General features: G+C 43.2%; 2 protein-coding genes across 5 annotated transcripts in view; both read right to left on the reverse strand.

Moving 5' to 3' along the window:
* Positions 1 to 3,932: 3,932 nt before the first annotated feature.
* PEX19 (peroxisomal biogenesis factor 19) lies at positions 3,933 to 8,394 on the reverse strand (the record flags this gene model as incomplete). 3 transcript variants are annotated; one of them, XM_079728347.1, is made up of 8 exons in its annotated part: positions 3,933 to 4,016; positions 4,185 to 4,229; positions 4,396 to 4,572; positions 5,303 to 5,464; positions 5,680 to 5,765; positions 6,202 to 6,367; positions 6,799 to 6,908; positions 8,325 to 8,394. In XM_079728347.1, the coding sequence occupies 8 exons, from the start codon at positions 8,392 to 8,394 to the stop codon at positions 3,933 to 3,935; spliced, it is 900 nt and encodes a 299-aa protein (XP_079584473.1). The 3 variants fall into 3 exon arrangements, with proteins under 3 accessions (XP_079584473.1, XP_079584474.1, XP_079584475.1); XM_079728348.1 differs by lacking the exon at positions 4,185 to 4,229; XM_079728349.1 differs by lacking the exons at positions 6,202 to 6,367; positions 6,799 to 6,908.
* Positions 8,395 to 12,387: 3,993 nt separating this feature from the next.
* COPA (COPI coat complex subunit alpha) overlaps positions 12,388 to 26,514 on the reverse strand; it is a gene marked incomplete at its 5' end in the record, with an annotated part of 50,199 nt that continues 36,072 nt past the window's right edge. The window contains 18 exons of one of the 2 annotated variants that reach the window (XM_079697237.1): positions 12,388 to 12,490; positions 12,758 to 12,952; positions 13,613 to 13,774; positions 14,093 to 14,203; positions 14,302 to 14,488; positions 14,750 to 14,886; positions 15,442 to 15,510; positions 15,674 to 15,751; positions 16,155 to 16,264; positions 16,445 to 16,534; positions 17,405 to 17,528; positions 17,722 to 17,810; positions 18,972 to 19,067; positions 19,190 to 19,379; positions 20,146 to 20,292; positions 20,395 to 20,557; positions 26,003 to 26,141; positions 26,257 to 26,342. In XM_079697237.1, coding sequence (XP_079553363.1) covers positions 12,431 to 12,490; positions 12,758 to 12,952; positions 13,613 to 13,774; positions 14,093 to 14,203; positions 14,302 to 14,488; positions 14,750 to 14,886; positions 15,442 to 15,510; positions 15,674 to 15,751; positions 16,155 to 16,264; positions 16,445 to 16,534; positions 17,405 to 17,528; positions 17,722 to 17,810; positions 18,972 to 19,067; positions 19,190 to 19,379; positions 20,146 to 20,292; positions 20,395 to 20,557; positions 26,003 to 26,141; positions 26,257 to 26,342 — 2,233 coding nt within the window. In that variant the 3' untranslated portion in view covers positions 12,388 to 12,430. Of the gene's footprint in view, positions 12,491 to 12,757; positions 12,953 to 13,612; positions 13,775 to 14,092; positions 14,204 to 14,301; positions 14,489 to 14,749; positions 14,887 to 15,441; positions 15,511 to 15,673; positions 15,752 to 16,154; positions 16,265 to 16,444; positions 16,535 to 17,404; positions 17,529 to 17,721; positions 17,811 to 18,971; positions 19,068 to 19,189; positions 19,380 to 20,145; positions 20,293 to 20,394; positions 20,558 to 26,002; positions 26,169 to 26,256; positions 26,343 to 26,514 lie in introns of both variants that reach the window. The other variant, XM_079697236.1, reaches the window with a different exon arrangement.

A 26,514-nucleotide genomic window follows, 5' to 3' on the forward strand; every position in this document is an offset into this window, starting at 1 on the left:
TGAGGATATGATGGGGACCAACACCCCTGCACCCTTTTAAGTTTTTAAGAGTGTAACGAATTGCTGCCATTTCCCCCAGAATGCAATATTACTTTTTATTTACTATTTTGGCAGAGGTGCGGGTGCAGTTTCAGGGACTTCTACTTGGGCTCTCTGCCAACTGCCAAATGTCTGATTATCTAGGGAAACTGGAAAAATGATTGTAAAGTGGATTTTTGGACCCACTGTGAGACAGACCTGGGCAAGCACTCCATTTATTATCTGACCCTATATTTTCCTACTGTAATTGGTGTGAGGTGGGGCGGGGGGAATGCAGGAATGGGAGGTACCGTGATGGTGCTCTGGGTCCCTGGTATCAGTGTCAACTCAGACCCCGTATCCCTGGTTTTCCAACTCAAAAATTTTGGGTAGTCTTCTTTCCCTAGTGTACGGTTAACTAAGTAAATTGTGCATTCAATTGACAGATTGAGTCCGAGAACTGTCTCAGGCCTATAAACTAGGCAAGGAATTGTGACTTTTCATTGAAGTTACTGACCTCAGCCTTCTGTTCAACCATTCTTGGTCACTCTTAATTATATGTAAATCATACCCTACTTGACTGTCCATCTATATGGTCCCTAAGACCACCCACGTTCCATTAGCCACCTCCACTTTGACCATGCTACCCTTATAGAAATTCACCCACCCTGCTTCTGAGAGTTAAGTGTTGCCATTTGGCCTCTGCTATCAGGGACAAATGCTAGGATCCTATTATCCCCACCACTACCAGGGAAACCAGTTCTCAAACATCCTCTTCCATCAGCCTCCACCCACAGAGACAACCACTTCTTCTCAAACATGCTGGTGACCCTTTCATTAGTGCCTTTCCTTTATACAAAATTTTCCTGAGGCCCTCCTGAGAAACATAGTCAGCAGGTGGGTTTTCCAGTGAAATATACATTCATTCTTACATGCATACTTCCTCTAAGCCTTTTGATCATTTTTCATATGGTCTGTCATCTCTACTTCATTTACTGTGGGCCATCGTTTCTCCCAAGCTCCCAAAAAGCCATCTCAGCAGCACATTATAAGCACCTCATGAGGCCCCTGCCAGGATGTTCCAGAACCATAGGAACGTGATTATCACAGTACTAACTTCTTAATTAAACCATCCAAACAATCACAAATTTGTTTTCTAATGTACAGAGCTTTGGAACAAAGGGGCACTTCCTTTAAAGTTTGAGAGCAGCATAAACACTTTACAGCTTAAACCTAAGCTTTGTGATGGTTATTTTAAGCAGCAAAGGAAGGCTAGAAAAATACTAGAAACGTCCTTACAGTGACACATTCTTGCTGAAGAAAAGGTTCAGTAGAGGCAACCCTCACATGGAACAAGTATAGAAATGTATCCCTTTGGCTGATGCAGCTGTGGAGAGACTGAGGAGGGCCCCAGAGCAGTGCTACTCAGGTGGTTGGAAATTTTTACTGGTCTGTGAACAGTTTTTCACCAGTCTGCAACAAGAATGAGTTAGAAATTAAATGTGTTCAGAAACCTTTTAGCATTTTGTTATTTATTTATTTATTTATTTGGCCACGCCGTGGGGCATGTGGGATCTTAGTTCCCCAACCAGGGATCGAACCCATCCATGACCCCTGCAGTGGAAGCTTGGAGTCCTAACCCCTGGACTGCCAGGGAATTCCCTAGCATTTTGACTGCTATAATATCCAAATGCATGATCAGTGGCCTTATCCTGCGGAAGAGGTCTGGTCAGTTTGGTGTTGTCAAACTTGTGTGGTGGGTAGCCCACAGTGTGAACTGCGCATATGGAACACATATTGGTGGACAAAGGACAGGATACATAAAACAAAAAACCTGGTCCTTTACCACAGTTTGAGAAGGACTGCTCCATCTTTCCACAAGTCCTAGAATAATTCAAATAGTATTTTTGGAACAGAGAGTAACCTGAGGTCAATTTGTTCATGTTCAATCAAAATCAAAATGAAAATGAATGGCCTGGGAACAAAACTTAAGGCGGCATCTGTTTAGGTTCCTGGCGTAAGCCCTGGCCAGGCCAGCAGAAGTGAGAATGTGTAAAGGAAAACTGGCACATAGTTCAAGGTGCAAGGCCCTTTCGTTCTTCCCTCCTTTTTCTCTTTCCTCATCCAGTTTTTGGCTAGAGTTATAAGGAGAGAATTTTGGCCATTCACGTCCTGTGACCATCATCACAACTCTGTCTGTACTTTCCCATCTCTTGCAGAGGAGAGGAGTCTCAGATTCAGACCCGGGCTCTTCTGTACTCTAAGGTACAGTAGCTGGACCTTCCCAAACAGCCTTAGGCCTTAAGAACATCTCCTTCCTCGCCAATACCACAGAATGTGTGGGATCTTAAGGGGTGAAAAGTCTTAACCCAAGGGAAAGTGACATGTCACGAGCTCAAAGTGCCACATATGATAAGTACAAATTTGCTCTGGAAGTTATTTTCTGAGTGCTGAACCAGGACAGCCAGCTGGTCTGACCAGAGTATCCACCAACATGTGGCAGCCAAGGTCTACAGATTCACTGGTTCCCACAGAGAAGAGCAAGGTCAGCTCAAAGAAAAATAACTTAGTAAGCATGTTAACAATATATGACTAACATTAATAATAATACTGTGAAATGTTAAAATACAATACCAGTTGAAGGGTTTCCCAAATTGAAGTATTCAGAGAAAATGAGGAAAGATGGACATTCAGTCTCCTTTGCCAACTGAGGTGCAGACTGAGCTGGGGAAGGGAAGTGGTGGTAGAACCCAGTAATGCAATGTTATGCTAACATTCCTCACACGGCAGCTTAGAGAAGCTGAGGAAGACTAGGAAAAGACTTGGATGAAAAACAGGCTACAATCCCTCACTCAGAATATTTATTAGTCAGGAAAAAGGACCCAGGCTGCATCCCACCCCCGCTTTCCCAAGCTACCTCCCTGAATCAATGAACAGGATTCAAAGGAATCAGATGTCTCAAATAAGCCAAAATGTATCTGGGGAAGAACAGTAATTCGTTTCCTAGACCTGACACTATAATTATATATGCTTGCCAGGGAGATAGGGGGGCCAGTGAGGGTGGTGGATGGACTAGATGAGGGGAAACAGGATGGGCCCTTCTTTGTCACAGTTTGGCCTCAGAGAAGGGTTGGAATAAAGAGGTATTTAAAATAGAGAGATGAGAGGAGAGGCAGGGGGTAAAGGAAGGTCAAGGGCTGAGTTCACCCAGATCACATAGCATTATAGAAAGAACAGGGCAGCTACTTGAGTTCTCAGGCTGGAACAGGGAATCGAGGACTCTGTACCTGGAGAGAGGAGAATCCCAGGGCTTCTCTTTCAACCTACTGTGAAAGAGTAATATTTTTAGATGCAAAAGCCCCCCCACTTACTTTCCCTTCAGAGAATTCAGAAGTCTGAAGGCAAGAGGGTGTGGTGACAGACCTAAACCCCCAGCCCAGGCTAAGTTTCTCCCCATTCATTCCCACAGGTGCTGCCCAAGAGAACTATAGAAATATAGAGTCCTAGGACTCTGTCCCTGCTCCCCAGGTCCAAGACAGGGAGTAGAGACAAGGCACGAAGACCCTGGGTACAAAAGTGAACTCAGTGTGGCCCTGTATAACATTATTTTGGGAGAGGAAAGAAGGTGCATGCCCCCAAAGGGACACCTTCCTTCACCTGGTAGGTAGCTGGGCCTTTGCTAGCAGCAGAAACCACAATGGAAGGGGTTCACAGAAATGATCTGCAGAACAGGCCTTACTCCTAGAAGTACAGAGAAAAAGCCTCAGCTGATATGGCACAATCTTGGGTGGGATGGCAGATGGCAGTGGGCAGACCACTCCTGTAGGCGACACTCCTCCCTCAGCTCCCAGTGGTTCTGCTGACTCCAGACGTTCCCCCACGGCTGGGAATCAGGGAAGAAAGCATGTTGTGTTTCACATGATCAGACACTGTTCGCCATTGGCACCTGGTGGGCCCGAGAGATTGAGGGCATCCAGGTCAAAGTTGAGGCCAGGAGGCTGGAGAAGAGATGAAGGGACTCAGATAACTACTCCTATTTCAGAAAGTTAGAGCTTCTGAAGGTCCATCCCCAGCAGCCACAATCATCACCTTAGGTGGAATCACTAAAGGTTACAAAATACTGGAAACTGGGGCTCAGATTAAAGTATACGAGAAGGTATACTCACCATCTCCCCAGCAAGCTCTTTTGGAGGATGGCCCAAATCCTGTAGCTGGAAAATAAGGAAAGAGGAACAAGAGAGAAGACCATGCTATGTGGCCTCTCCTGTGCTCCCTCCTCCACCTTGGCTGGGCAGGGAGGCATCCTTCCAGGACACGTCCTCCACTGAACACGCAAGCAGATAGCAGCAGCGGGCAGACAGCAAGAGGAGGCCTTACCTGCTGCATGAGATCCAGCACCACCTCAAAACGAGCCTTTTGAGTGGCCTCACTATCTGTGGGGGTTTCTGCCTCAAACTGCTCACATATTTTGCCCATGACACTGTGTTGTTCCTGATATTTTTCAAACTGCTCTGGAGGTAGAGATTCTCGGTGAGTCTGCAACCATTCTGGATACTAAGCAAAGAGAGAATGGGTGGGGAGGAAGTAAGTGAACAATGAATAAGTAAGGGCAATAAAATATGAGGAAGAGTAAAACATGAAGGGCACAGGAACATAGGAGAAGGAAAAGCTAAATAAGCGAGTTCAGCATGAGAAGTAGCACTCACTTCAATCAGATCACCTGGCTATGCTAGCATTTATGGTCACCAGAGGACAGAAAACTTTTTCTGTGAAGAGCCAGATAGTAAATATTTGAGGCTTTAAGGGCCACATATGATCTCTGTCACATATTCCTTCTTTTTTGTTTGTTTTAACAACCTTCAAAAATCTCTTCAGTGATACTATAAGCTCTGTGATGGCAGAGACCATCATTTAAACTACTCTTAAAATTGTTCACAGCATAAAGCCAGTAAATCCTCAGTGAAAACTTATTGGAGAAATGAATGAAGTTGGAAATGCAAGAAAGGTTGATCAGATAACAACAGAGACTTAGAACAATTTACAGAAAACTAGAGCTGAAGCATTTCCCCTTCTACCTTAAACATCCTCCGTATGGTAGCTTTATTCTCTTGGAGATACAACTCCTCCCTAACTCTCCCCCTCCAAATAAATAAAGGAGAAAAAAATAGATGAACCTGTACACTTGAGTTACTCTATCTCTGCAGGCTCTAAATAGACAAAGCAGCTCACAGGAGTTGATACAATGGGGAACAAAGAGGAAAAGCAGAAATAGAAGTTCACAAACCTTTTCTGTGATCTCCTTCAGTGACGGGTACAGCACATCCTTGGACAGGAGGTTCTGCATAATACTCTGCATGATGGGGAGGATGGTCCCTTCCCCGTCTCCTTCGTCCATGCCCAGGCCTTCCATGGCCTTGGTCAGCTCCTCTTCTGACATGCCAGAGTTCTAGACAGGACAGGAGGGAGGTGAGCAAGTACACTACCTTCTTGGGATGCTCACCAACCATTCAGGTGGGAAAGAACTATTTAAACTTGCCTGTAGCAAAGTAGTCAGGCAGGGACAGACTTGAGATGATACCCAAGAGAGTCTGTCTTTTGAGACTCTGCTGGTGAAGTGTCTGGGAGTGGGCCCCTTGTGGTTCCCTATCTCTTCCCCCTCACCTGAAGGTCAGTGGCATTCTTGGCTAGTCCACTTAATGTCTCCTTTAGGCAAGAAGTGAATTCTTGTTGGGAAGTCGCATCACTGCCTAGGAGAGATGAAAAGAGCCAAGGTCATTCAGGATTTTAACTGTTTGCTTGCCTAGACTGACCTGGTTACCAGCTTGGATATGGAGCATTTATTAGGGAATCACTAGCACTCCAAATCTTTGAATACTCTATGGTTATCTTCATAGTTATTTTCACAAAACTACATAACTGTGTGTCAGTTTGTTCTCCACAATGACACCCACATTAACACTGTGACCTTTGAAACGGTCCCTTTTTAGTAATCTTTTCTGTTACTTTCCAACTTATCTCATGCTTTTCATTAAACAGGGTCTCATGCCTCCTCCCATCTCCTCCCCCATCCCATAGCGGTGGTATCATAATTGCTGTCAACTTTATAAAGTTTGGTGTCCTCAAGCAACAATGACCTAGGAGGTTTGCTCAGACATTTTCAGTTGTCTGGGGCCCCCTCCTCACCTACTCTCCCAGCAGCCTCTGAGAGCTTTTGGAACTGCTCTACCAGGTGGGGCTCTTCCTCAGCCAACTCCTTCATTGCTTTCTCAAACTCTGCAGTGGCTTGGGAAGCCAGCTCGCTGTCAAACAGTTCCTGGAAAAACTTCTCTTGGGAGGCGAAGAGGGCATCCTGCAGGGGAGAACGTGGCCTAAGTGCATCTCTTACTTGGCACCCCACTGCACATGACCTCTGACAAAAGTCACAGGCAGTGGCTCTGGGAAAGGCAGTGCTTCCCTCCTACCCACCTCCACTGGACATTCTGACTACCTCTCTTACTGAGAGCAGCAAAAAGGCATCTGGCCACTGAGGGAACGGTATGGAGTGTCACTCCCAATCCAACCATTTAAATCTGCTCTTTTCTTAAAGAACTTCCTTGAGATCCCTCTACTCAATCTCAAGTCCCTGTTTCACAAGGACTGAGGCCTGCAAGAGCACTCAGCAATGTGAGGCCAAGGCACCTCCCCCAACTCCCCTCTGGCCCACAGGGGCCTGCCCAACCCCTGCTCAGAGCTGCATGCCCATTGCCCACCCCCCATCCTTTAAGTGGGTGGAATGTATACTTTGGCAGTGTCTCCCGGCGATCTCTTCTGGGACCCCGAAGCATCAGGGGCCGTGGTGGTAGGAGGGGGTGCTGGAGAGGGTTTGGCCTTATCGAAATCATCAAGAGCACCTTCAGAAACAAGAAACATGGCGTGTATTTGGGGATGGATGAGGATGCAAGGCTGGGGGGTTTCTGGGCAAAGCATTAAGAGAACAATCTTTCAAACTGTCAACTTTCCTAAAATTTTCTCCTTTTTTTGAGTCTCCCTCTCCTGACCCACCCCTCAATAAGCCTCCCACTTCCCTCCCCATTACCTAATTTATTGTGATCAAAGGCGAAGAAATCGCTTAAGATGCAACAAGCATCTCTCTCAGAGCTGGGAGAAGAGAGTTAAAACTTCTGCAGAGACATCTCCATCTATACAGTGCCTTCCTTGCCATTCTTTAATGATTCCTAGAAATCCCATACAGATATCCAAGGGGAGCAGAGAACACAGATGTCCTTAACCCCCTGAACTCATTCTGGAGCCCTAAAGGGAATAATCTTTGGCAGGAGAGCTGAAGCCACAAGATGTTTCACCTAGCTTCCCATGGGTCCTGGTACTAGTATGAACTGAGGGACTCCATATTACACTCCATGGGAGGGCACTGAACTCTATCTTCCAGTTTCACTCTCCCTCCCCAAAGCTCTTAGAGCTCCCTCTGGCCTCCTCTCTGCAGACTCACACAGTCACTTAGCACTTCTCACAATTTCTGTTCATCTTTCCGCCTGCCCACTCTGTCTGTGACTGAGCAAGAGACAAAAAATATTCACCTCTTCCCTGAAAAGCCTCTGTCCTCACCACCATTCTGCTTGCCAGACTCTAAGTGTAAGGGGAGGGCAGCGGCCCCACTCTGGGCAAGAAACAGGGCTAAGGAGGAAAAGTACAGCCACCCTCTCTTAAGAGGGTGAACTGTCTTCCCCAGAGGCCCTCTCACCCTGTTTTTCAAAATAATGGGAAGGGAGTGTGTTTGAGCTCTGACATGATGAAAGAACTGGAAAGGGGCCTGGTGAGAGAAAGGTGAAAGGACTGGGAGAAGGAAAGGCGTGTCTTTCATGTTAAGGAGAACAGGACAGTGCACAGAAGGACGCACTTCGGGCGCGCTAAGAGTTAATGGAAGCAATCCGTGGATGTCCGGTTCGCGGCCCACCGAGGACCGAAGGCTGCTGCTGGCGGGGAGAAAGTCAGACTTTAAGAACTTACTGATCTAAAGTAAGGCGAGTTTGGAGCGGGATCGTGAAACATCGTCCTCTGGGTTAGTTTCCCCTCCGGCAAGGAGATCAACGGTCTGGGCCGCTCAGGGACCCAAAGCGAGCTCCTCAGCTCTCGCCGCGGAGGAAGGAGAGGGTGACCCAGAGATTATCTCGGGGGTCGCAGACTCTCCGCCGCCGACCAACCTTTGGAGAACCTTTCCTGCTCCGCCCCAAATACCTCAGGTTGACCTGACCCGCTGAAGGGATCCTTACACCTGCCCCCTTCGGGCCTTTCCCATTACGGGCTCTTACTTTCCAGAAGCTCTTCCAATTCCCGGTCGGCTTCAGCCCCAACACCACCATCCTCCTCAGCCGCGGCCATCTTGCCACCTCCGCCGTGCCGTAGGAGGCAGGACTCCTCGCCCCACCCCCCCGCGCCCTCCCCCTCTGCCTCGTGCAACCAATGGCATTGTTGGCCCGTGCCGGGCCGCCATTTTTAAAGGGACAGGAAGCTTCGTTTTTTTTTTTTTTTTTTTTTTTTTCTTCCCCTCTTTCTCTAGGAACGTAGAACCAACAGAGGGGAATTTACTGTTACCTTCTGCCAGGTTTCTTACTGGCTTGGCCTCCTTTCTTTCTACTGCCCGCATTACCTGGCTTATTATTTCTTCCTGAACTGTGGGTAGGCCAAATTGGGACAAACTGCCTACGAACAACCAGAAGCTGTGCATGTGTAATCAATAACGACAGTTAACCGTACACCCAACATGCTAGTTTCCTCTCACTTCCCTCAGTATTTTACTCAAACGTCATCTTCTCTGAAATGCCTTATTCGGCCTCACTAAATAAAATTGCAACCCCTCCCCCCCACACATATACACTTCCTATCCCCTTTTCCTCTTTATTTTTCTCAACACTTACCACTATCTGACATACTATATATTTTATTTATTTATCGTTATCTCCTCTCAAGCCCCTTGGAATTTAAGCAGCATGATAGCAAGGATTTTCATCTGTCGTGTTCACTGCTGCACCCTCAGCTCCTAGGCTAGGGACTAAAACTTGGGCACTCATTGTCTGCTCTTTGCTCTCCCAGGCCCTAATGAGGCATGTTTCTCTGCAGAATCTAGTGGATATCTCTGATTTCCCTGCACCCCATTAAAACTGTCACAGTGCCAATAACTTCGAACTCAATGTTAGTTAACTAAATCAGGCAGAAAAAGCGACTCTTGGACCTTGGACTAAGCAAGGAGGCAATTGGAATGTAGTGGTAATAGACCTGCCTTCCCTGACCTATCTCCTTTTCTCTACGACCTATCTCCTTTTCTCTACGCAGAACTCAATGGAGTGTAGTTGGAGGAGGCTCAGATAAAGACAACTCCAGACATCCCTTCCCTCCTCTGGAATTGTTCTATTCAGATCTGTGAGAATGCATCAACTGCCTGAGACAAACCTATCTCAGCACTTGGAAGGCATCTGTTGTTGTTTAATATCCTATGCTGGGCACAGTGGAGGGCAGAGAGAGAAATCAGGACCAGCCCTTGCTGTAAGGTAGTTGACTGGGGATTAGGCTGGAGGTAGGATTAGACATACACACAGTAAGTATGGCACAAGGTTAAGTGTCTTATAAGAAGTAAGGATAAAGTACCATAAAGTTTAAAAGGGAGAAATCACACTAAATGAAAAAAGTTACTTCATGACTTTCATCCTCATCTTCCAAAACACACACTTGAGTACTTGTGTCAAACACCAGTTTAGGTACTTACTCTTTCCTTGACATATAGGGCACAGACTTTTAAAATCATACCTGTGCAAAACCTACTGTGTTCTTCCAGGCACAAGTACTGTGATTTGGGAGAAAACACTCTGGAGTCAGAAGGCCTAAATTCCAGTCCCAACTCTTGTCATTAAATTGCTTTGTTCAAAACCCTTCACCACTCTAGGACTCATACTACAAATATGTAACATTAAATTTGAGACTCTAAGGTCCTTCCCTGATTAATCTCTTTCTCCCAAACATCTGTAACATCTATTCCAGGTTAACTTTCTCATTCAACTCCAAACGGCTTAACATGTGTTATCTCTAATATGACTATACCATGCACACATTACAGGTATTTATATTGGCTTTACATTAATATGGTAATATAAGTATGTTAATAAGGAAAACATCAGATGGTAAATAAGAGAATTAAGATGGAGTTGAAAATAAGCACGATTCTTCCTTTGCACTATTTCTTAAACTTGCTTTACTATTGATAAGCCTAACACCTCATCTCAGTATTTACTCACCTCCCACCTTTCACGTATAGTGAACACTGTTGCAAAACTGTATGTTACAACATTTTCTTTATATCACTCTCTCAAGTAAGGACTTAATGGTTCTCCACTGTTTATTAACCAACTTCAAATTCTTGCCTGGTATTTAATTATTTCACATGTATCCATTTTGTTTCCCCAATTACATAAGCTTCATGAGGATTGTCCACTTTTTTCATATCCCTCAGTTCAGAACGTTTGTTGGTATGCAAAATTAATTTTATAATTTAAACTTACAGAAAATTTTTGCCATTTTGCCAAAATTTTTCATCAACTTGCCTATGGCTACAGAAAGAATGTTTATAACTTGAGAAAGTGTTATGAAAGTAGTGTGCAAATTTTTGAGAGGGCAGGCTTAATTTGGGGATTCTGTTTAAGAAAGTATCTTTTAAAGCTAAAAAGATACAAAGCCCTGCCCTCTTTGACAGCAGGAGTTACACTTATAGTTTATCCTCAGATTCACTTTCCACACCTGTCCAATGTATGTTCAAGTTGCTCATTGCAGCACTGTTTATAATATCCAAAGACTGGAAATAACTCACATATCCATGAATAAAAAGGCAACTTAAAATCATTAGTATGCTTCCATTTAGGTATAACAGGGGAATAGGGAAGAACATATTCATAACTGCTTGTTTATACATCAAAAAATCTCTGGCAGGATATAAGGAAGCTAACAACGGCAGTTACCTGTTTTGGGGAAGGCGATAGGAACTGGGTGGCTGACGAAAAGGGTGGGAGGAAGATGTTACAGAATAGCTTTTTTTTTTTTTTTTTTTTTTTGTGGTAAGCGGGCCTCTCACTGTTGTGGCCTCTCCCGTTGCGGAGCACAGGCTCCGGACGCGCAGGCTCAGCGGCCATGGCTCACGGGCCCAGCCGCTCCGCGGCATGTGGGATCTTCCCGGACCGGGGCACGAACCCGCGTCCCCTGTATCGGCAGGCGGACTCTCAACCACTGCGCCACCAGGGAAGCCCCAGAATAGCTTTTTACATTTACTGATTTCTGAACTATATGAATGTACTGTTTATTGAAAACATGAATTTAAAATGAAAAAAAGTATATATTTTAATCAAAGGCACAGTACATCACTCTACGGAATTAATCTTAGTACATGACAAGCAAAATTCTGTATTGTCATTGTAATTTCTGTACTATATACAATGTATTACCAATTAATCACATATATATCACATAAAACATCTAGAACAGTACCAAGTACATGGCAGGTGCTCAATGAATACACTCTATAATTAGCAATAGATGGAAGTTGCAGTCAATAATGGAATAGGGGAACTACTTGCTTTCTACCATTCTCACAGCAATTCACTATATCCTATGAAATATATGTACTTTAAAAAACAAATAGGTATTTATTACCTTTGTAATTAAAAATAATTATTGAAGGAAAGGTATCTGCTTTGATGGGACAGCTACGTGGAGTAAGTAGGAACATGAGAGTGTCCAGGAAACAAATGGCAAGCCACAAAGCTCTCGTAGAAATTTACTTTATTTAGTGTGAGAAACAAAATACAAGAACAATCTTTGTAAAGAACAAGTCAACAAAAAGTGATGTGCATTTCTGGAAAATCAAATAGTTTCTTCTCAGACTTTAAGTTTCTGGCCACACAGAGGATATCTGCCTCGGAGTTTAAATGCCCAAGGAAAATGGGGATGGCTAACAGCTTGTTATGACTGAGTAAAAGATGCTATCTTATTTATTACATCTCATTCCTTTCTAACAAAAAGTACACAAAGGTGGTGGGGAGGGAAGGAATAAATATAGAAGGAATTTATTTCACAAATGTTCATCACAAATGTTCTTTGAACGATCTAAGCTGGGAAGGCAAGGCCAATCGTGACCACAACTGTAGTTACCTTGAGATGAGAGGTCCTCAGAGGCAAAAAAAAAAAAAAAAAAAAAGTCAGGTTTAGACATTTTGATTAGCCATAGAAGAAGAGAAAAGGACATTAGGTTTTAGGGTAGAGAGAGCTAAACATCAATAATATGAAGGGTAGTTGAGGAAGAAGGAGTTAGAAGGATATAAAGGCTAACTGTCTGTGGGAAAACATGGTGCTTAACCCTACACACATGAAGCAGGCCTTAGCGAAACTGCAGAGGGCTGATCCTTAAACCAATCACATCTTTGCCAATCTCTGTCACCTATGGAAGAAGAAATAGAAGAAAGTTAGGGATTTGTGAGGGTGAGAAGCCTAGAAAGCCTACTCCCTCCACACCTCAGTGAGCACAGTAAAGTGGTTTGTTATTGTTACTGACTGGAAGGAGCAGTGGGAAGTTCTACCCTCCTCCAGTGTCACTGCCTCAAGGTGTGAGGGGGAAATACAGGAGACAAAAAGGACCAACATGCTAGTTGGTCCTTCCCTCAAGACAGAATGAATTCTAGATGTATTTCTCAAGGACAGTACTTACTGTAGTGACCCTGCAGATCTGACCCTTGAACTCAGGCGAATAGCAAGCCCCACTGAGTGGACATTTCTCCACTGGCTTTCCACGGTAGATGGGCCGATAAGATGCAGCACAGATGTCAAAAGGGTTGTGCATGTCATAATTGAGCTGGTAGGCATCTGTGGGGTTCTTCTCACAGGCAGACAGGATTTTGCGGGTCTAAAAGAGTGAAGGAATATTTTATTTAAGAGGACTGAAAGCTGCACACCACACTCAAATGATCTCATCACCATGGTTTAGTAGTTTCTTTGATGTAGATGCAATTGTACTGAATGAATACAGAATACGTCCTCTGTATAGGTCATATGTGAAGGGGTAACAGTTGCCACTCCTGTTGTATCAGGCTTTCTCCTTCTCTATCCCAAAGTGGCTCCATGGATCTAGACTCATACTCCTCCACTAAGTCTGAGAATTCTCAGGGTTAGTCCTGAAAGGGTTAAAACTGGCTTTCACTGCACAAATAGAAAGCTTTTGGAAAACACAAGTAATGGGACATGTATATGGAGGCTAGTGGTGGTGGTGAGGGGAAATCTAGAACTTAAGGACAGGATTGGGTTGATTTTCAGGTACAGAGGACCTGTTCCATATTGCAGGTCACACTCTCACAGTGGTGCCGTGTCTGAGTAAGATATTAGTTCAGTTTCCAGGAACAAAGGGAGGTCCCCATGCCAGTAAGTAGAGGATGGTATTTTGTTGGCTCTTTTTGTTGAATGCTGTTATACAGCACTTTGTTTCAGAGACAAGGACCTCGGTCTTCGACTCCCTCCATGTAAGAGCAGATCTAGTTCCCCTACGCTCACTAAAGGGGTTCCCATATACCTGTTGAGCCACCTCCGGCTTGGGCCCAAGTTCCAACAGGCGCCGAGCAAAGGTGGCAGCAGTCTTAAAGTTCTTGAGCTTGAAGAAGAGGTTGAGGGCTGTACGTAGCACCAGGATCATGTGCACTGGCTGCAGGTTTGAGTGGGTGAAATAGGCTGCCATCTGGTGGACAGAAGGAGGAACACATGCCACGCTGATGCTAAAGCTGGGATAGGTCATTTATAAGGGGTCACATATGCATTAGAAACACAGCAAAACAACCAAATAAAAACAGGATTGGCAATAAAGCAGAGAAATCTTCTGCCTCCTAGTTATGGAGGACTGATGAGATGAGGAAGACAGGTGGAGAAATATATCCTTTCCTCACAGAAATGGGCCCAAATTTCTCTTACTCCCCATATTGAGACCTAAAGAATTCAGACCTAATAGTGGGTAAAAGGGAAGACGCCTCTGTACTGCTTAGAGGCCCAGAGGTCTTACCTCACAGATGCGCTTCTGCTGTTCTAGAGACTCTTTGGGCAGCTTCTTCCTTTCTATCTCCATGGACAAACCCACAATGTACTCACGGCAAATGGTGATGAGCTGCTGAGCCTGGAGAGGGGGCAAAAGAAGGTCATGGTACAGAGGCAAGAAGGTGGGGGTGCCCAGCACTATGACAAGTGTGACTATGACACTATGACTGCTCTTACCTCTGCAGTCTCCTGTTTATTGTCCACAACAAGAAGTGGCACACTGAGTAAAATGGAACGGAATTTTTCCACAGCCTCCTCAAACTTGCCCACTGTGGTGAGCTGGTAGCACAGTTGCAACCGTTGGATGAGGTCATTAAGCTTCAGGCCCACAGCTGGTACACCATTCTTCAACCCTGCATCCTTCCTGAAAGAGAAAGAAGACAGGATGATCAGGAGCCCACTAGGACTTAACCTCTTCTTCTGGCAACATGATCACAATACCCTACTCTGAAAGAAGCTAGGGAACTGGATGCAGCAGGTGTAAACCAAACCTGACAGAGTGCCAAGCCAAAGATCTTTTCCTACTAGGAAACCTCAGCTCTGGGACAATTCTGTCTCTGAGGTTACCATCTGAAATATCTACCCTAAGTTGGAACAGAGAGAAGCCAGGAGCAAGGGGCCTTACCAATTGCGATTAGGGTAGCCATACATGGAGGGCAGGCAGGGCAGAGCCTGATAGGTGGTACGGCCTCGGGCAAAGGTCTGCAAGAACAGTTGCTTGTAGGGGCCAAACTGGGTTACCCCTACTTGGTCATGAAGGAGCTGGAATACAAGAGGAAAAAAACATAAGATTTGGGCTCTGCTACTTAAAAACTAGTTGACAGTGGGCAACGTACTTAACTTCTCTGTACTTGTTTCCTCATCAGTAAATTATATTCAATTATAGGATCTACCTCATTTAATAATACCCATAAAGCATTTATGATAGTGCCTGGCACACAGTCAACACTGAATGTCAGTGGCTGTTGCAGTTGTGGTTGTTATTGCTACTATAGCACATGGCTTAGTGTTCAAAAAATACACCTGTTCATTAAGGGGCGCTCACTTCATTGATGTGAGCCAGAAAGCACGCTATAAATGGGTGGAAGATGGCTGGAAGAATCCACCTTACGAGATTACTAAGCCAGATTGAAAGCACATAAGAGGAAAGCCTTATGAGGCAAGTTTCCTTAGGCAAGACCAAAGACTTCCACGTTAAATATACACCTCTGCCCTTGTGGGTATAATAATTTCCATTTGGTTAAGATGAATCGATCATCCCCCTGGGACCCTAGGTAAGGCACACTCAACAAAAGCCAAGGTAGCTTTAAGACTTACCCGCATGGCTGTTTCAAAAGAGCCTGCCAGGATGTGATCAACTGGAAGCTGAGAGTTATTGCACCAGATCTAACAAGAAACAGAAAACCCAAGACAAGTGAAATTTTGCTCTTTCTCTTCCCAATAGTCCTACTCTGTATCTGTAATAGAAGAGTGTCGATATTATTTACACATTAATCAAGCAGAGCTAGCTCAGAAACACTTATCCCCACAGGACTGTTTCCCTGCTTACCTGAGTTGGGCTGGTTCCCTTAGTCGGGGGCACAAAGAACCCATCCTCAGCCCCACCAGCTACACCAGGGGGTATATCCTAGGAGAAAAACAAAGAGTGAGTCATTTTTTAAGCCATTCAAGCAATTTGCCCTGATAAATCTAAACATAACTCTACCTTATTCCCAGCCTCTGTTGGGGAGGAGGGGTGGTGGTTGTGGAAGATGACTCTCAAAATAGGAGAAGCTTCCCCAGTAACAAAACGATACACCAAAAGCTCCAATCAGGCAAAAAAGCTTGCTCCCTTTTCATAAGATGACACTGACACAACCCTAGTTAATCTTATTCTTCTTTCTTTCAAATGGGAGATAAGCATCAGACTAGGAGGATCCAGACCCCCTCCTGTTCAGGGACCTCAGGACAGGTGTTGGGGGGGTGATAAGGCCTCCGGCCTCCACAGGGAGAAATGGCGAGAACCTTACAAGGGTGAAAATTCCACATACCAGCTCAGGAGGGAGCTCCAGATCTTCTTCCACATCCCAGCCACCTCCTTCTTCCTGTCCCTTGCCAAGAGCATCATCCCCCAAACCTTCTGTAGCCTCCACAAACCCATCTGTAAGGAAAATCCAGGCTCAGCATAGATTCTCAAAGTGACACAATTTTAGCCAAAGGAAAGGAAAACACTGGGATCCTTGTTGGTCCTATGGTCCAGCACCCTGCAGAACTGACCCACAACCCAGTCCCACTCCAGGGAGCCCATCTGCCCAGAACACTCCTAGAAGAACATGCATACCTTCGTCCAGCTGCAGCTCCGCATCCTCTCCCCAGCCCTCAGTACCAACAGTGTCAATGTCAATGTCAGCAGCCAGTGCTCCTCCCTTCCCTACAGAGGGAAGGAACAGAAAGGAGCTGGTTACAGCCAGCTAAGTCTGAGATATGGCCTCCTCTGCAGGCAAACTGTTGCATCCTTACAGAAGCAGGTGCCAATGTTCTGTCCACTTACTGTTTTTGTTTATTTTTGTGATATCTATATTATGCTAACTTGGTTAGCATAGGTTTCACAGAGAGAGGGAATAGAAGAGAGATGAAAACAACTGGCCTTCCTGCCACCAAAAACTGCCTCAAACAATTTCTTACTAACCAGCCTTTGGTGCCAACTCTTGGCATTTCTTGCTGAGATCTTTGCTAAGTTACCACCACTACAGTGTGTACAGGGCATGAGGACAAAGGCTAGATGAGAGGATATGGAAGAAAAAGCAGGACTGGGCACGAAATGCCCAAGGGTCTATTTAGGCTCTCAGCTGGGAGAAACAAACTAGTAGACATAGCCGAGAAAACAGGAGTGTAAGGGTGGGAGTGGTAGTGGCTATACCCACATGACAGAATTGAGGTAGCTGAGTTAGTACCTTAAGATTGTATGTCATGAATGATAAAACACAGAATGGAGAGTATGATTACATATATGGTAAAACCTAAGAAAATACACCAAAATGTTAACAGTGGTTGTTAGAGCCATGGACTAAGAAACATCTCTTTTTTTCCCTCCTATTTTCCAAATTTTAATGATGCCATAATGCTTTTATTTAGTTTTTAAGACCGTACCGTAACTTTAATTGGCATCTCAGTGTTGCATAAGGCATCACACAGAAAAAAGGACAGATGAAAAGGACAGAATAGTTAATGGTACTCTCTAGGACAGCTTTTCAGAAAACAAGCACACAACAAAAATGCTATGGAAGAAGCGGCCACTTACCCTTGCTGGCAATGGAGCCCTCAAAGAACCCTTTGGACACAGTCAATAAGGGCCAATTGGTATCCAATGGCATGATAGGTGCAGGTGGCTGAAGCAGCTTGGCATTAGGGTCAATGTCTGGAATCTGAAAGATAGAAGGTTAAAAGCAAACAGCTCTCAGGAACCATCTAGGGAAGGTTATGGAGCCTCCTTTGATCTCATTTGTTTCTCTGCCTCTCCTGGTAACCAGGTGGGGAGTGACATTTGTAGGTTTAAATAGTCCCAAGATCTCAGAGTTAATCCTGTAATCAGAGATACTTATGTAAATAAAGACTCACTGCCTCCTTCTCTGGGTCAAATGTCTCCTTCAGGCTCTCAGCTTCTTCATCTAAACCATGGGTAGCAGCTGTGAGATAGGCCAGCGACTCTGTTAAGAAAACAGACTTTGTGGTATAGGTACATTTCCAAGTGAATACTGGTGTCCTGATGTCTGCCTCCTGGTCAAGTCCCTGCATAATCCCCTTCCCTTCAGTGTGGGCTGGATCTATTGACTCGCTTCTAATGAACAGTGTGTGGGAGAAATGATGGGATGTCACTTCTGAGATTAGGATACAAAGACTATGGCTTCCATCTTGGGTGCCCTCATTTGCTCTAAGGGAAACCAACTGCCATACTGTGAACTGCCCTATGGAAAAGACTACAGAGCAGAAAACTGAGATCTCCCAGCCAATAGCCAGTGAGGACCTGAGGACTGCCCACAGCCACAGAGCGAATGTGGGAGTGGATCCTCCCCTACTTGAGCCTTGAGATGTCTGCAGCCTTGGCCAACACCTTGACTGCAGCCTCATGAGAGACACTGAGCCAGAGGCACCCAGCTAAGTCATGCTGCAAACTGAGACAATCAACATTGTTGTTTTAAACTACTAAGTTTTGGGTAATTTGTTATATAGCAATAAATAACTAAAACAGTTGCTTATCCTCAAGATCTATCATCAGTGTTAACAAGAACCTTGGACTCATCCCAGTCTCCTCTCTCTCACATCCCCCCAACCATTCCCCTTCGACAAATCATGTTGGTTCTTTAAATCTTTAAAATATATGCCAAATCTGACCATTGCTCACCCATTCACAGCTAGCACCTTGGTCCACACCACATCTTTCACCCTTCTTATTCCCTAAGGTATCTCAAGTGCTAGTATAATGCTTGGTATACAGTGGGTTCTCAAAAAATACCCCTTAAATATAAAATGAATAAATAAATGGGTGAAACCTCCAGATTTGAAGTAAAAGAATAAAACTCTAATGGCATTCAACCAACCACATTTACTATGGTATCTGCTCCAGGACTTTTTAAAACCCATTTCCCCCAAGATATTAACTATTTTCCTAAGAGTGCCTAGCCAAACTATATTTTCTGGCTGTCCCTCCATTTGGCTTTGAAGAAAGTCTCTGAGCATGGTAGGAGCATGCAGTCTCTTTTGAAAAAATGTGCAATGAAGGGAAATCCCTCACTACTACACATGAATAACTCACCATAAAGAGAAAATACTTCCTAAGGCCCCAAAGGAAGTGAGTCCTGGATACTTACTTTGCCCACAGTTCTTCAGGATCCGTACACGCTCTGACACGTCTCCCAGGTAGAGGGCATTCTGATAATGGCCACTCATGTCCTTTCGGATCTCAGCTGCACCAAGTCAATAAGAGACACCAAGTTAGGTCTTCTCTCTCAAGTTCTCTCTTGCCTCTATTTGCCTTCTTCCTTCCCCCAAGGACCCCTTTTCCCATCCTTAGTTTCTGGGGTCTCACCAATTTTCATCATCTTGCGAAGTTTCTCTAGATTACCAGTGATAAGGTACAAGAAGGAAAGTTTGTCAAAGTTTTTGGTGCGCTGATAACACATTTCCACAATCTGGTGGTTCCCCTGTAGTAAGGCCACTTCTCCCAGCTTTTCCCAGCAATTCTTGTCATCCAGTGCTTTGGCTGCTTCCAGAGCAATCTAAAGAATCCCAAGAATTAGAGTTAACAGGTTGGAGGTTATTGTGACTCAAAGCCAGGGACTACAGTCAAAATGTCCATCTCTAAGTAAGTCTCCCAAGGAACTCTACACTTTCAATCCTCCTAGCTTTGTTTTCAATCTAATACTACTGAAAATTCAATCAACAAATAAGATCCCTTAGGATCCATGGATAGAAGAATCACATCACATTATCCTCCTCCTCAGAAATTTACTTTTACAACAAAATCATCTTCTAGCAGTTGCTGATTCCCTAAGGCCAATTCTTGCTTAGCTATCATATTTCCCATTTTCCAGGTTTGAAGATCCACAGGGGCTCCTCAGAAGAAATAAGAAGGAAGTTCAGAACTGGAAAGTCAATTTTCTTTAGGCTTCTCCTCATTTAAAAATAATGCCTATAGACTCTAGGCCTCAACATTTAATAAGTACTCCTTCATCTAAGCCACCAGTTAGCAAGTCAAATGTCAAGGAAATAATGAAATTTTTCAAATTCTATGCTATCTTGGTTCTGTTCTAAAAGTTACTGAATTCAGACTAACTCAGAGCAACAACAACAATAGAAATGCTGGGGCAGAAGCAAAGATGGGCAAACAGCAACAGGAAGATAGCTCAATCTAACAACTAAAAAAATTCTAAATTCCATTAAATTGGCTGAAGAAGCAAGCCCAGAATAATGTCTTCCCAATGCCACCCTAACCCTCTCACCTCCTCTACAACAATATGGGGCTTATAACCATACTTCTCTCACCTCAATGTTTCCACACTCCAGTGCCAGACTAAAGCGAGTTTTCTCATCCTTGACGAAATGCAGTGCCACTTCAGGATATCCCTTCTTCTGGAGATATGCAATGATAGACTGGCCCACAAGTTTGGCGTTCCTTACCATGTGTAGTACCTAGACATTTGGGGAGGGTTAGGGCAGGAAATAGAGATCACTTATAGGAAAAAAGGAGTGCTGCCCTTCTCAATACTCCTAATATGCTTCCTCATTTCATACCTCATCATATTTTCTGTTGATCAGGGCCAGCTTGAACTTGAACTCAGTTGGATCAATGGTGAGCACCCGAGGACGACACTCTCTATCTAGGCAATATACATTGTTGCCCTTCACCCGTGTGACATAGATAGGTAAATCCAGAGTTCGGATGATCCCATAGTCCCTAAGAATAAGAGTTAGAGAGCACAACTTTAAGCCAGTGTAGGAGTAAATTCAGCCTGTAAAGAAATAAAACAAGCCTAGGACCCAGCCTTTTATCTTCTCATTACCCTTTTGTCAAGTGTCATTTGAACAATAGTATAGATGGAAAGTGATTCAAAAAAGAGCAGAACTAAATGCCAAATTAATTTATTTTATTCTCTTGTATGAAGTGGGAAAAGATGGGGCAGATGGTATGATTTCTCTTTATAAGCTAGTACTCTAGGATCTAACAGACACAGCTATCAGAACCAGACCAAAAGTTAAATCTTAAGTTCTGATATATAATCGCTAGGCCACTATGAACAGTTAAATCCTTCCTTATAAGCTATAAGTGAAAGTGGAAGAGAGGTAGATGTGAAGACTTCTGATGTACAAAGAATTATTATGATGCAAAGCACATAATATTTTAAACTGAATAAAAATTAAAAGTTTACAGATTAAAACTTGTGGCTATAGCTAACACAACACTTGATGGATAATTTATAGTGTTAAGTGCATATACTATATTAGAAGAAAGACTGAAAATTAATGAGGTCTACATGCTTAATATTAGGAGAAAGACTAAAAATTAGTAAGCATCCAACTCAAAAATTTTATGGCTCTTTTTTTTTTTTTGCGGTACGCGGGCCTCTCACTGTTGTGGCCTCTCCCGTTGTGGAGCACAGGCTCCGGAAGCGCAGGCTCAGTGGCCATGGCTCACGGGCCCAGCTGCTCCGCGGCATGTGGGATATTCCCGGACCGGGGCACGAACCCGTGTCCCCTGCATCAGCAGGCGGACTCTCAACCACTGTGCCACCAGGGAAGCCCCCCTTATGGTTCTTTTTAAAGTTAAAACAAAGAGTGTACTTAGAAGGAAAAAATAAAGTCAATAGTAGAAATTAAGAAATAGAAAACAAAAGTACAATAGAGAAGTTAAATAAAGGCAAAAGCTGGGTAAAACTGATAAACCTCTCATGAAGCTAATTAAGAAAAAAAGGATGGGGACTTCACTGGTGGCAGAGTGGTTAAGAGTCCGCCTGCCAATGCAGGGGACACGGGTTTGAGCCCTGGTCCAGGAAGATCCCACATGCTGCGGAGCAACTAAGCCCGTGTACCACGACTACTGAGCCTGTGCTCTAGAGCCCACGAGCCACAACTACTGAGCCCACGCACTGCAACTACTAAAGCCCGCCTGCCTAGAGCCCGTGTTCTACAACAAGAAAAGCCACTGCAATGAGAAGCCCATGCACCGCAACAAAGAGTAGCCCCCGCTCACCGCAACTAGAGAAAGCCTGCGGGCAGCAACGAAGACCCAACACAGCCAAAAGTAAATAAACAAAATAAATAAGTTTATTTAAAAAAAAAGAAAAAAAGGATGAAATGGCAATAATAGGGATGCAAAAAGGGATATCACTATAGATCTTGCAGAATGAGGATATGCATAAATGTTTTTAAATGATCAAATTCCCAGAAGAGTAAAATTTACCAAAATTGACTAAAAAGAAATAGAAAACCCCTACAGTCCTGTAATTATTACACAAAATTAATTGAATCATATTTTTAAATCCTCCTATAAGTACCAGGCCTGAATGACTACACTGGCAAATTCTACCTACCATTCAAGGAAGAATTAATTCCAATCTTATACAAACTCAATGAGAGAACAGATGAATAAAGTATATTATTTTGCTTATTTTGTGAAATTAGCACTACCTCAATACCAAAGCCTGACAAGGACAGAAAGGAAAAGGGAAATCACAGGGCAATCTCACACACATATATATACAAAGATGCAAAATCCTAAACAAAATATTAGTGACTGAAACAAGCAATATTTGAAGAGGGTAAAACATCATGACCAAGTTAGATTTGTATAAGGAATACAATGTTGGACTAACATTTAAAAAAAAATCAATTTAATTCACTACATTAATCAACAAAAGGAGAAAAACTGCATGACTACCTCAATATATGCAGAAAAGGGGTTTAAAAAAATTCAATATTCATTTGAGATATAGCAAAGAAATTCCTCAGTAGATAAAAAGTATCTAGAAAAAATTTACAGCAAGCTTACATAATGCCAATACACTGAAAAGTCAGCCTGTAAATTGGGAACAAGACAAGAAAGTTTGCTATCACTGTGTTTATTCAGCACTGTGCTGGAGATCTTGGTCAGTGCAGTAAGACAAGAAAAATACATAAAAGAATAAGTGCTGGAAAGAAGAAACAAAAGTGTCATTACCTACAGATGCTATGAGTATTTGAAAAGAAAATATAAATGAATAAATTAACAGAATTAATAAAGAGTCTAGCAAGGTCTCTGAAATAAAGTTAATTTAAAACTTAGTTGTGGGGCTTCCCTGGTGGCGCAGTGGTTAAGAGTCCGCCTGCCGATGCAGGGGACACAGGTTCATGCCCCGGTTCGGGAGGATCCCACGTGCCGCGGAGCGGCTGGCCCTGTGGGCCATGGCCGCTGAGCCTGTGCGTCCGGAGCCTGTGCTCCGCAACGGGAGAGGCCACAGCAGTGAGAGGCCCACATACCGCAAAAACAAACAAACAAACAAACAAACAAAAAAAACTTAGTTGTATTTCTAAATATCGGGAAAAATTAGAAAATTGAATTTTTAAATGGATACTATCCATTTACAAATAGCATTAAAAACTATCAAGTGCCTAAGAATAAATCTAAACAAAGAAAATGCAAAATCTCTATGGATAAAATTATAAAACTTTATTAAAAGATGTTTCAGAAGCCCTAAATAAATGAAAAGCTACTATATCATGTTCACAAATTAGGAAACTTAATATTGTAAAGATAACAATTACACCCAAAATCCCCAAATCACATACAGATTCACAATCCCAACTGAAATCACAATAGGGATTTTTGCTTTTTGTTTTTTGGGGTTTTTTTGGCCCTGTCGTGAGGCTTGCAAGATCTTAGCTCCTGAGACTTCGCTCATGGCGCAGTGGTTAAGAATCCCCCTGCCAATGAAAGGGACACAGGTTCGAGCCCTGGTCTAGGAAGATCCCACGTGCCATGGAGCAACTAAGCCCGTGCGCCATAACTACTGAGCCTGTGTGCCACAAGTAGTGAAGCCCATGCGCCTACAGCCCGTGCTTCTCAACAAGAGAAGCCACCGCAATGAGAAGCCCGTGCACTGCAACGAAGAGTAGTGCCCCCCTCACTGCATCTAGAGAAAGCCCGCATGCAGCAACGAAGACCCAATGCAGCCAGAAATAAATAAATAAATATTTTTAAAAAAGAGAGAGAAAAATCAACTTTCTTAAAAAAAAAAAAAAATCTTAGTTCCCCAACCAGGGCCCAGGAACTCCCATTTGTCTTTTTTTTTTTTTTTTGGCATGGAATTTCACAAGCTAATCTAAAATTTATACTTTTTCAAGACAAAAAATTACTTAAAAATATGCCTTTTCAAGGCAAAACTAATTTGAAAATAGCCTAATAACTTAAAAAAAAGTAAAACAAAGTGGGTAAGATTTGTGGAACTGCTTTACCAGATGTAAAGACTTACAAGACTATAATACTTAAGACAGTGTAGAATTCAATCAGAGACAGACCACAAAAAACAGATCCTTGGGACTTCACTGGTGGCCCAGTAGTTAAGAATCCGCCTGCCAATGCAGGGGACACGGGTTCAATCCCTGGTCTGGGAAGATCCCACATGCCGCAGAGCAACTAAGCCCATGTGCCACAACTACTGAGCCTGCATTCTAGAGCCTGCGTGCCACAACAACTGAAGCCCATGTGCCTAGAGCCTGTGCTACGCAACAAGAGAAGCCCCCGCAATGAGAAGCCCGCGCACCGCAACGAAGAGTAGCCCCCACTCGCCGCAACTAGAGAAAGCCCATGTGCAGCAACAAAGACGCAATGCAGCCAAAAATAAAAAAACAAAACCAAAAAAACAGATCCTTGCATTTTTGTAAACGTGATTCATATATCACAAAGATGGCTCTGCAGAACTATGGGGAAAGGCTGGTTTTTTCAATACCTGATGTTGGTACAAAACTGAGTGTCCTTATGGAAAAAGTAAAGCTGAGCTCATGACACCTCACACCATACAAAAAAATCAACTTCAGGTAGATTATAGACCTAGATATAAAAGGCAAACTATAAAGTTTTCTTAAGAAAATATAAAAGAATGCCTTCATGATTCTGGAGTCAACAAAGATTTCTTAAATAGGACACAAAACCTGATATGCATAAAGAATGAGATTCATAAACTCAACTACATTAAACTAAGAACTTCTGTTCATTAACGGATATCAAAAGAGAATCAAAAGACATACTATAGAATGGGAGGAGATATTAATATTTGCAACACATAGCCCTGACAAAGGACTGATATTCAAATATATAAAGAACTCCTATAACAAAAGAACAAGGATAACTCATTTAAATAAAGGATAAGACTTGAACAGAATTCATAGAAGAGGAAATCCTGATGGATGGCTAAATAAAAAGTTGTCCAATCTCCTGGGGAATCAGAGAATAGCAAAGTAAAATTACAAGATACATCGCACATCCACCAGACAAAAATGAGTCTGACAAAGGCCAAGTGCTGGCCAGCGTGACAAGCAAAGAAACTTTTATACAACGCTGGTGGGCATGCAAATTGGTAAAACCACTCTTTCACATTACCTAGCAAATGTGAAGATAAGCATGCTCTATGACCTAGCAATTCTGCTCTAGAGAGAAATGTATGTGCATATGAACCAGAATTCATGGAAGAATGTTTAAAAGAACATCATTTATAATAGACGAAACCTAGAGATCACCCAACTATCCCTCTAGAATAGAACTGATAAACTGTGGCATATTTATATAATAGAATATTATACAACAACAAAAACAAATAATCTAGAGCTACAACATGGGTGAATCTTACAAACAATATATTGAGCAAAATAAGCAAAATATGAAATAATATATTCAGCATGATTTAATTTACAAGAAGTTCAAAACCAGGCAAAATTAAATCATTATTTTAAGACACACACTGGGTGGTAAAATTGCAAAGAAAAGCAAGAAAGAAATTACCATAAAAGTCAGAATGTTATCTTTGAGGAAGAGAGAAGGCTGTGATCAATAGGGACCACATGGCAAAGGGCTTCTGGGGTGTCAGAAATGTTCTATTTCTTGACTTGGGTGGCAGTTACACAGATGTTCATTATGTAACTATTTGCTATTTCATATATTTATAACCTATGTAATTTTCTATATTTGTGTCATATTTCACAATTTTAAAAGAGTTGAAAAAAGAATGTTTTGATGCTCCTAGCACATATATGCCAGACAAAGCTTTTCCACGAAGACAGTTCAAGAAGGACTTCAGTACGTCTCCTGAGACAGGACAGTGATTTTAAGAAGCCACTTTCTCCCATTCTGTATCTCAGATAATCAACTTACCCAGTGGTGACAGCATATTTGATGTGGTTGCTTGTGGTATAGATAAATACCCCACTCTCATCCCAGGCCCCACTCTTGACACGAATGTTCTCATGAATGTTACACAGAGCCTCCAGTTTGCGGTTACAGATCACAATGGCTGTAAGAGGCAAAGGACATGAGTGCTCTGCTGGACAGGGTGAGTGAAGTGGACTGGCAGGGATGGGGAGGCAGGGACTGGTCTCTAAATCAGGGTGGACATAATGAAGACTTACCATGTTTGGCCAGTAGTGCTACATGGGACATGTCTGCTGACCAGATAACGTATTTCACCTTGGAAATCTTCACAGATGCCAGAGTCCTGGGATAGAGAGAGAAGGGCAAATGTGAGTGGACCTGATTCCCTTATTCCAGGTTATGACCTACCTCCTTTTCATCTCCAAATTAATGTAAACTGAAATTTCTTAAAATAATACCGAATAAACATTTTCTGTATTACAGTTCAGTGACTTAAACATTTGGCTCACATTGTA

The sequence above is a fragment of the Hyperoodon ampullatus genome (assembly GCF_949752795.1).
Source record: "Hyperoodon ampullatus genome assembly, chromosome: 2".
NCBI lineage: Eukaryota > Metazoa > Chordata > Mammalia > Artiodactyla > Ziphiidae > Hyperoodon > Hyperoodon ampullatus.